The sequence below is a fragment of the Cryptotermes secundus genome, unplaced genomic scaffold, assembly GCF_002891405.2.
Source record: "Cryptotermes secundus unplaced genomic scaffold, Csec_1.0 scaffold478, whole genome shotgun sequence".
Classification (NCBI taxonomy): domain Eukaryota; kingdom Metazoa; phylum Arthropoda; class Insecta; order Blattodea; family Kalotermitidae; genus Cryptotermes; species Cryptotermes secundus.
In genome coordinates this window covers 1,098,588-1,110,128 of record NW_019721767.1, presented here as the reverse complement: position 1 = coordinate 1,110,128, position 11,541 = coordinate 1,098,588, and the positions used below count along the sequence as shown (strand labels likewise).

The window sequence follows — 11,541 nt, the reverse complement described above, 5'->3', positions numbered from 1 at the left end:
ACATTTCGAAACTTTCCAGATGTTTCTGATCTACTGCCCTAAGTGTCCATGTTTCAGCCCCATACAGAGCTATGCTCCAAATGTAGCATTTCACTAGTTTCTTCCTCAAATTTAAGTCCAATTTGCTGGTAAAAAGATTCTTCTTCTTGCTAAATGCAGCTTTTGCCATGGCAATCCTGGATTTAATTTCACTAAACATTCAGTATTTGCGATAAATTCACTTTTCCTGAAAATATGTATATTCTTCACTCTCAGTCATTAGACCTATAAGGCTCTCTCTCTTTCGTCTTCCTCCCCCCCCTCTCTCTCTCTATATATATATATATATATACTAGGGCATGGCCCACTAAAATCAATGGTAAACTGAAAATATTAATGCAGGAAACCTATTAGATATTGGCTCTCTGATTCCACAGAAAACCATGCCTTATGAGGATAACTAAGAAACAAATCAACTTAGTAAGAAATTACACGTATTTAGAATAAATTGTAAGTTTCAAGGTTCGATATAATAATTGGGTATATGATTTATGCATTATGCTGTTATATGAAAATTACTTAAAGTAACGGCAGCATTAACTAAGGAACAGTTATGAAAGAATTCATCTGTAATCGATACCACGCATTACATTAATGAAGCTCAGAAAATAATGATGTCGATCATAACAGTCAAAGGATTTCTTAACAGTCCTGAAAAAGGTAAATTTATACCTGTGCTTAACTAATTAAGCACTACGCCATGAAGACGTGTGGGACAGTGAATCTGTAGATGCACGTATTCTTTACCTAGGCACTACATGGAGGTGAGTGGTCAGCTTCAGGCGCTGGTCACTTTATCCTCGGGGAAAGACCCCCCCGGTACCCATTGGATAGGAGGTGGGGTGGGTCCCAGAGCCAGTATACACGACATGGAGAGGAGTAAAACCTTACCCTACCAGGACTGCAGCCCGTGGCCAGTCACTATCCTGGCTCCATCATAATAGTCTTGACAGACAATTTAAAATAAGTGTAGGTGTCATTCTACATACACTTCCTGTGAAAATAAGTTTCCCACTAGATTTTCAAGTAGTATCTTACATCGTCCAATTTATTTCCTAATCCAATTAAGGCCTATTGAAATCAACATTAAACTGAAAGTCTTAATACAGGAATTCTGTTTCTTATAGACTACCTGATTCCACTGAAAGCTATTTGTCATTAGGAAAAAAAAAGACTGTTAGTTCATCATTGAGTGATAAATAACTTACATTCATGCTATGCATGACAGCTTGTTGCTCTGGTAACATGAAATTACACAGTTTCGGGTCCTCCTCTCACAGTTACAAAACCTTATTAGCCCACTTTCCTTATTTTAAAAATAAATGAAACGAGGCTTATGAGATCATCTTTTTGTCTACTTGTTTGTGTGACCTACCCTAACAACTTTCAAATGCAATATGACATGGTGCCTGAAAGCCGAATCCGTGGGGCCAGAAGAGATAGCATTACTAGGCAATGGCTCGGTGAACACATTCCCATGACAACAAATACACACATAATAATATAAGAACTGTTGTTGAATGCAGTGTTTTATATGCCATCTTTGTCATATCTAATAACCAATAGTTAGTGAAAGGAAAGTATGTCAAAGTCAGGGTCATAGTTACTTTATGACTGGTAGTTTACTGCCTATCAGCTCATCTTCTTGTCAAGCCCATTAAGACCCACGACCAGTATATTTTTTTCAACTGAACACTTTCAGTTATAGCCCTTATGTAACATCCTTTCTGACAACAGGATGGGTCTATCTTTTACAATTGCTGCTGGTCCTCGCCAGTGCAGTCATTCATGGATCCGAGTCCCGTGGGACTCATGACCATATTTCATTCTCTCAGATTCGAGGCTCACCCAACCTGGAGGGCCAGGTCCCCACACTTACATCCCCCTGGAACAGTGTGTCCCACTTAGTTCTTCCCACAACTTCTTGTTTATATATACAGAGATATATACATGCAAAACCTTTGTGGGAATCTATTTCAGTATTTTCTTCAAGAATTACACCATTAACATATATACGTAAAATTATCCACAAAGTCTATTGGGATTATGGGAAGATAATGAAATAACAAGAAGTCCTGGGGAGAGCTAATCATCTACTTTCCTTTGATACAACATGGACCACATAGAAAACGATGCAACCAACAATTCTTCATTGCAGCGGGGACTTCTTTAACGAGTTGTTACCTAGAAACGATAGGAGGACAGACAGATTCAGAGACTCTCCGTTGATAAGTCATGAGCAGCATGACGCTTCCAACAATTCTTCTATTGTTCCATATATTCTTTGCTGAAGGAATGTGTTTACCGAGCCATTGCCTAGCATCGAAAGAAATGATAAACTTAACCAACAGGTGTCTTAGCAATGACAAGAGGGATACACATTCAGACACACAGACTGATGGGGAGAATTTATGAAGTATGCCTTGTAGATGGGTTCAGTTGTCATGATAAACATACCAAGTTTCATAGAGACTGTTTGAGGCATTCAGAAGGCTTGAGATCACATAAGCACACTTCAGGAAAGTACACTAAAAATGTAGTTATTATGGTGACATAAATCAGAAAGTTAATCACAGAGCCTCTGCACTTTATCCAGTAATATGCATGATTTGCATATCAGCTTTAACAAAAGAAAAATATGATACTACCTATGAAGTCAGATATGACCTATGACATATGAATATAACATGTGACAAGAGTAGAAAGGAATAAAACCATTACATTTTTAGAAATCTTCCTGAACTCCCTCTTCTTGTTGGTTGACATTTTATCCTCTTTTAGAGATCCTATTTGTACTCATTCTTTGAACATCTATTTTCCACTTTGGTTTATGTGTATATCTGTTGGTGACATTTGTTATTCTACCAGTATTTCTTAGTTTCTTTCATATTTTCTCTCATGACAGGAAGCCTAATTAATATTAATCCTCTGTCATTAGACCTCCATAACTTTACTTCCATACATAAAGCACATAATTAAAACCACAAAGAAGTTAATTTGAGAAAAAAATGGCTATGACTGCCTATCCTTTTGCAAATGAACCTTTTGAAGTTGAACAATCCTGTTCTTAATGCATAATGGACAGACTATAGTTCTCAAATGAAGTCAGTTCCATAGTTCAGGAATACTGACACACCGTGGACCTGAGTTCAAGAGAGACATAAAAAATTTCTTTTTGTACACAACATGGATTTACCGTTCACACAATATAGCCAGAAAATTATTGTTATTTTTCATATACACAGACTACAATATCTTATCTCAGTTAAATACGTGTATTTGTAACCTCACTACTTTCAAAAGCAAGATCTTTAAACAAACAGGTCATGGCCACAAACTTCCTGAATTTAATCCCCTTATTATTAACAGCAGACATTTTCATATTTATATGACTTCATGTTTCTCGCATTATTTTACATAAATTCTCCTTATGATGCCAGTTAATGAAAGGAATAAGAACTTTCTTTTAATTTGGCAAGTGGGAAAAATAACGTTCCTTTAATTTTTTGACAGTACATATTTTTACATTATTAAAAAGTGCGTATAAGAAGGTAAAACAATACAACAGATAATACTTATATATTTATATGAACAAGTTATTATCTTGAGATAATAATGCTTTGTTCATTCAAAAGCAGTTAAGTTACAGTAATCTTTAAAATAATCTTTGTTATACAATAGCCATTCACTGTTGGCCCAGCAGTCAAATGTAATTTTCAAATGGTTAGTATCCCTGCTTCAGCTTTTGGAGGTCCAAAGCTCAATTCCTGGCTTGTAAAGTGACAACAATGAGGTGTTTTGTGATTTTCCTCAGTCTCTTCAGGTTAGTCCATGACCACTCCCCCCCCCACATATATTCTAATTCATTATTCAGTAATCGTATTTTCGTTCAACCCTATACAGAGTTTAACTAAAAGATGGGGACAAATTTTTGGAATAAATTTTACATACCGAAACACGAAAAAAATCATGTGTCCAGAAACATTTAATTTTTCAGTTATAGCAGATTTTCCAGCATGAAGGAAGTTTGGTTGATGTTTCTATCAAGGAAGTGCTGAGCGTTTCTTTGTTTCATCAGTGCTCTTTACAGAGGAGGCACGTTTCAGTAAATACAGCATCATGAATATACACAACCATCACCAGTGGGCAGAGGAGAATCCTCACAGTGTATTCCATTCTAAACACCACCAGCATTTCAGCATTAATATTTGGGCAAGGATTATTGGTGATTTTTGGCAGGCCCACATGTTTTACCACATCAGCTTAGAGGCAACCATTACTGCAATTTCCTTTTACATAATGTGCCAAAGCTACTGGAAGATGTATGGCTGGCAGTCAGAGCACAAAAGTAGTACATGCATGATGATTCTTCAAAATATTTTACCTGTGCTGTGAGAGATGTTCTCAATAGCACCTATTCTGATCAATGGATAGATACAGGTCCCATTGCAAGGCCTCCACACGTGCCAGATTTGAATCCTCTGGATTTTTACCTAAAAACTCTTGGGTATGCAGTTCCTGTTGACAATAAAGAGGCACTTCACTATCACACTGTGGAAGCCTGTCAGATTATCCGCAACTATCCCGGCATCTTTAAATGGATGTGGCACTCCATGATGAGAGCTGTCAAGTCATGCATTCAATGTCATTGAGGATGTTTTGAGCAGTTATTATAAATGTAATCTTTCAGCTATAATTCTCAAATTAAATGTTTCTGGACACATGCTGACATGGACATTTTTTTCTTGTTTTGGTATGTGGAGCCAGGATAGCACAGTCAGTATAGCAACTGGCTATGGGCTAGATGACCAAGAAGTCAGAGTTTGAGTCCAGGCAGGGTAAAGAATTTTCACTCTTCCATGTCATTCAGAAAGAGCTCTGGGTCCACCCAACCTCCTATACAATGGGTACCAGGGGCTCTTTCCCAGCGATAAAGCGGCCGGGGGCGTGAAGCTGACCACTCACCTTCAACTAGTGCTGAGGTGAAAAAAATGTGGATCTATACGTCCCCTCACCAACGTCTTCATGGTGTAGTGCTTGATTAGTTAAGCATAGGGGCAACTGTACCTTTGGTGTGTGGAACTTGTGCTTGAAATCTGTGTACACCTTTCAAGTACACCCTATGTAGCCTGACCTACTAATATTGTCCTTAAATAGATCACAGATAAGATTGCCCAAAATATACGTGAGTGCACTCCAGTTACTTGTGTTCTTGACATAATTTTCTTCTATTATTTTGGCAGTTTTCATAAAAGGAAAATTTAATTAATTTTAGAGCATGAAAATGAATTTGAACAGATTTGACCTGAACCAAGAATTGCCCATCCAAATAATAAGCTACCTACCTGCCATCTTTCTACAGTTAATATTGAGTTTTTCATATTTTTTCTTTTGCAGACGGCTTGTAAAGTAGAAACACATTCTTGTCGCCATGCCACCAAAGCAGCTAATAAAGAGAAGAACCAGAACCAGAAGTGCATTCCATGTAAGTACTTGAGGCATCATCCTAAAATGCATTTTTAGTGAACAACATGTTTCTAATGTCTTTTTCAAGTTGTGTTATTGATGGATACATTAGTAAAAAATATAATTTCACCTGTCATTCTGTATGGGTATAAAACTTGGTCTGTCGCATTAGAAAAGGAACAGAGATTAAAGTGTTTGAGAACAAAGTGCTAATGAAAATATTCAGATCTAAGAGGAAGGAAGTAACAGAAGACTTGGAAGAAACAGTATGATAAGTATATTCATAACCTGTATTAAAGACAGTCGAGGAATATAGCAAGCATGGAAGAGATGATAAAGTCATACTAGAATTTGGTTATAAAACCTGAAGGGAAGCGACCTGTTTAAAGACCTATCAGTATAGGGGAAAATAATGTTAAAATAGATAGTAGGCAGTTGTGGAGATCAGATTCATTTGACTCAGAATAAGGACCAGTGGCAGGCTGTGAGCACAACACTGAGTCTCCAGGTTTCATAAATGATGGGTAATTCTTGAGTAGCTGAGATACTATTAGTTTTTCAAGAAGGGTACTACTCCCTGTAGTCAGCCAGTCAGCCAGCCATTCGGTCAGTCAGTGTGTGGTTGTTATGGGATTAAATTGGCTCAGGAGAGGATCCTATGGTTTACTCTTGTGAACACAGTAATTGGTAATGAACCAACAGATTCAATTATGAGTATGCAGTACCTTGATCATCTGTATGACTACAACCTTCACAAGATCTACTTTGCCTCTTTAGGTTAGTTACTTAGCCATTTACATAAATACAAATGTCTTTACCATTAATTTAATTTGTTATGTATTTTTATAAACACACTAAGGATTTTTTGCTCTAAGTGCTGCAAAAGAAGCTCCTAATTTAGAATGAGGCAGAATAAAATTTACTGCCGACATAATTGGGTTAACACTTTAAGCAGTCTCATCATATTTTCAAACAGCATAGTATAAAGACAGTATCAATTCCTCCAACCTTCAGATTGGCTACTTCTAGGATTGTTATCAGGCTTTGAAATAGCATTTTCTGTAAGCTATTACATCACATAATCCCACAGATAGTAAATTTGTGATGTAAACGAGATATAATTGCTAGCCAGTAAAGTGACTGGCTACAGGTTGGATGACTGGATACATTTTCCCACATAAATAGGATTTTTATCTTCATTATCTTATCCAGACTGGATCTGAAGCCTTTTATCAAGTATGTACTCACAGATGCTTCCCTACAAGTAAACAGCCAGAGAATGAAGCTGACCACCCATCTCCGCCCACTTATGAGGTGAAGCATTCACTGAAACCACTCCCATTACACTCAGCTGAATTCTTTGCACTTAAGCACAAGTAGTTATTTACATTTTTCTTATTATCTTTAACAAAGACGACCAATTTTCACAAATATTTCCCAACAAATATATTTCAGTGATTTATTTAATATAGAGTATATTTAATTCCAGATGAACAAGGACTGAAAGACATTAATTACACAGAATATGGGTATATTCAAGTTTTGCAGTACTGCTGAATCTGATGCATGCTGCTAGGTACTCGTAAGATTGTTTCATGCTGTCTGAAACATTTAATTATATCTTTGTTTCACATGCAGATGATTACAATAGAGTTGTATTGGAGCCATTAGACAACACTCCAGATTCTGATTATATTAACGCATCATATGTGGATGTAAGTAAACTTTGCATCATGTATGTAAATCCAAACTATGTAATTGTCTCTTGTATGTTCTCTGCATAAAGTGCAAAAACTGAATGTAAAATTTGGAGATCATGTCTGTCTGTCTGTCCATATGTTTCCTCTCCACTGTGACTGCACATATTTTCATGACGCTTGGTAGTAGAAGAACTTGAAAAATTGTCAAACTAATTTAATTTTGTTATGCATAGTGTATCCAATATATGTGGTTGAAAAACTGGAGTTATTTCAAAATTTTCCATAAGTATTAACATATGTTAAGCTGAGAATTCTGGAATACTATCAAAGAGACACATACATAGTGTATATATTGTATGTTGCCTTCTAATGTCTTAATATGTATAACTGTCGTATTGATGTGGGAAGTTATAAGTGATTTACATAACATTACTACTGAATGTGATAAAACCTTGTTGTGCTACCCACCACATCAGTTTGTAACAGGTCCTATTATTTTGAAATGATGCAGATGGTAGCCCTAGAAGCTTTTATCCCATAAAAACTGCTGTCAGTTTTTCAGAATCTTGGTTTCTATTTATAGAGGTCACCAGAGAAATAGACTGTGAACTGTGATATTATGACCCAATATATATTAAAACCCTTATAGGAATCACCTTCCATTATGCTGATAATCTGTTGCAGAGTTTATTAAAACCAAACGCATATATAGTGACACAAGGACCCACAGAAAACACCGTGACAGACTTCTGGAGGATGGTTTGGCAAGTGAAAGCAAGTTGTATTGTTATGCTGACCAAGACTTTTGATTTTATTAGAGTAAGTATTGAATCTGTTTCCTTAAAAATTGTGTTTCTTGCTTTCAAAGAATGAGCACACCATCCATTAGTTGATTAGTGGATATCTATTCTTATTGGACTATCATAGAAAGGTTCTGAAACTTAAAATCAGCCATTGAAGCCATGTCTGTCATCCAGGTTCTTTGAACTTTTGATATATATTCACCAGGGATGTTCCAGGATAGAACCTAGAAATGAGCCTCAACCACCTACTTCCAAATTCTTATTAAATTAATGAGTAAATTGGCAGGTCATGCAACATGTTTGGGATAAGTAAGAAAAGGGTATGAAACTCTAATTGGAAAATGTGAAACAACAAGAACACTCGTGAGGTTTAGATGTAGACAGGAAAAAAACATTAAAATTAATATTAAAGAAACAGGGTTTGAAAATGTGGACTATATTTGACTAGTTCAATATAAGGTTCAGTGGCAGAGTCTTGTGAACAAGGTAAAGAATTTTAAGACTTCATAAAAAGGGAAAAGTTCAACTATCTGCTTGACTATCAGCTTATCATGAAGGACTCTGCTCCATAGAGTTAGATAATGATACAAACTCTGCAAAATGACTTAGCTTGTTGATTTATGAAACTTTTGCAGGTAATGTGCATGCAGTACTGGCCAGCATCAAAAGAAAAGGATGAAACACATGGGGGCATCTCAATATCTGTTGTCCACGAAGAAGAATTGGCCAACTTCCATATTCGAACCTTCCTACTAGCTAAGAAAGAAGAAGGCGCTGTAAGGTTTAATTTTAAATGGCTGAAGTGGGGTTGCTGTTGCAAGTATAATGTTCTCAGGAACACTGTGAGAAATCTGTCCTCATGCATATGATCACTCTATGGGTTCAATAACAAAGTGATGCTTTCTATTCACAACTAGGCTATAAAATTCATAGAAACCTTAAGTTAAAATTCTGTGATACTAAAGTTATTCTTACCTATGGTTTCTGAAGTTGGGAGTAACTTTATATTTAAGATCTCCATATAATTAGGACAATACAGCCTGGTATTAGATAAATGTAGATAGCAGATCTCACTGTATTTTATTTTCAGATTTTTAAGTTGAAAGCAATAATTTTATCTAATCGTAGGAATTAAATTGAAATGTTCACTTCATGGATGAAAAATGTTTTTCTAATACCCCTGAACCCTTATATTGATAATGCTGTAAGTCCCTTTACACATTTCATTATACGTAGTTCTGTATTCCTTCTTTAACACCATGTGTAACACTTCTCTCATTGTTTGTTGTTGTTATTTTGGCTTTTTAACGCTCTTTCCTGTTATTGTCATAGTCATCATCATCATCATCATCATCATTTCTGTTATTATTAAAAAACTGTCCACATGAAAAGTTCATGCATGCAAGAGTGGAGGTAAGCATCAATACACTCTTAATCTTGAACCTATATGGAGATGAGTGATTAACTTCGTGCTCTGGCTGCTTTAGCCAAGAGAAAAGAATCATCAGTGCCTATTGTGCAGGAGGCTGGATGAGTCCCAGGGTCAAACTCAATAGAGTGAGAAGGAGAAAATTCTACTGCCTCTATTAGAAATCGAGCCCTATATATCAATCACCATCTTATCCAAACTTGCTCTGGGTGTCGAATATTTTGCAGGGGAGCACAACTAAATATTTGTTTCTATCTAGTGCCAAGGATCTATAGTATGTCTCTATATATTTTCATTGTGTGATGTATGGAACTGAATATTTTCACTGAAACAACGATGTTTCTGATGTATATTTGAGGGGTACCCAATTTGAACTCAGCTGAGACACTGACTATCTTGACTAAGATTTTTCATGACTTTCCTCAGTTCTTCTAGACAAATGCTAGATAGTACTTAAATCAGACCATGACTGCTTCTCTTCCACATCCCTTCCAGTTCATCATTCATTAAGCATCCTAAGATTCAAAGAGCTATATCTTCAGAGATATAACACTGTAAAGTCCAGTGGGAGTCAAATATGTTTCAGAGGGACATGTCACCTCCATCTTTGGGGTTGAAACATAAGTTAAGCAACAAGCCAGCATGAAGGATGCAACAAGCAGAGCTTTGCTTACTGTCACCTTCATGCTGGCTTGTTGCTTGGCTTACTGTTCGACACTGAAAATGGAGGTGACATGTTCCTCCAAAGCACACACAAACTACACAATGTTATAACACAGGAGATAGAACTCTTCAAAACTACTGTTGTATGAACTTAAAATCCAGTATCCTAAGATACTGTGCCAAATAGTCTGAACTGCTATAGCATCATTAAATAAAACACAAATAAGAGATTTGATGCCAACGGTGGGCAAATATTTTGGCTGATGATGAGTATCACCATTTTTGGTAAGTTATACAGAGCCTGCATATTTGTCATTAAAAAATTTTAAGTTCTCATTTCACCTAATAATTTTCACAAGAGAAAATCAAGATTACAAAATGAATATAAGTTTAAAACGCTTTAAGAACACCATATCATACAGCATATATTCATTGGTTAATAATTAATTGATTTTAAAGTAAAAACGTGAAACGTAAAGTATTTTCTATGCCTAAAATTAAGAAAGCAGTGTGTCGTGAACACATATGGTGGGTTGAGGTATAGCTTCACCATTTTTGACATCAGTACTACTAGGTGTAAATGGAGGTGGGTGGTCAGCTTCGTGCCGTGCCGCTTTATCGCCATGGAAAGTATCACTGGGTACCCATTGCATAGGAAGCTGGGTGGGCATTAGAGCCAGACTGCACAATGTGGAGAACGGAGAAAATCGTTATCTCTGCTGGGAATCTGATCCTAATTCCTTGGCCATTCTGCCTGTATCCCATCACTATACTAATTACATCATCCCGGCTCCACATAATTAGCTGATTAATTGATAAAAGTAATTATGCTTAAGAACGACCTACTTATTACATATATCATTAGACATTCAAAGTATTGATGAAATCATGGCAAATTTCATAACTAATGAGAAGAAATGACAGCACAGATGTGTATTAACCAATATACCGGAGTTTGATAGGTCTCCTATAGCAGCAATTTTCAGTGGACCTACTACTCCTGGATGCTAGTCAGTCATTACATCTCAAGGTTATTTAATTTAATCGTAGAAAATGTGTGTTCACTTATGTATATTAAATCAGATAACATAAATACTGTTTGAGTAAGCATTATTAATTTTGGAAATGTACATTTGTTAAAAGAGGCATAAGAGTTGGGAAGTATTACAGCTTTAATTTCTTTAAAGCATTTAATCCGTCTACAGGTCAATAAATTCTAATTGTAGGTCGATTAGGACTTGTCTGTATCAGATTAAAAAGAAGGGGAAACCAATAACAAGACATTTTCTATTAATTTGAACTCTTGTGGTTTTCAATTGCTGTGAGGCTGGATCAGGTGTCTGGACCAGCTTTGCCCATTCCTCCATTACATCTGGCACTAACTTGCACTTTCATCTATTTGTTGTCGTCATCATCATCATTATCATCGCAGCCGCCACCA

General features: G+C 36.3%; 1 protein-coding gene across 1 annotated transcript in view; it reads left to right on the top strand.

The window, feature by feature from the left end:
• Positions 1 to 11,541, top strand: part of LOC111875709 (receptor-type tyrosine-protein phosphatase kappa) — a 134,812-nt gene that overhangs the window by 100,165 nt on the left and 23,106 nt on the right. The window contains exons 3-6 of the mRNA XM_023872169.2: positions 5,437 to 5,524; positions 7,144 to 7,220; positions 7,890 to 8,024; positions 8,644 to 8,784. Of these exons, the coding sequence (XP_023727937.1) occupies positions 5,437 to 5,524; positions 7,144 to 7,220; positions 7,890 to 8,024; positions 8,644 to 8,784 (441 nt within the window). The remainder of the gene's footprint in view (positions 1 to 5,436; positions 5,525 to 7,143; positions 7,221 to 7,889; positions 8,025 to 8,643; positions 8,785 to 11,541) is intronic.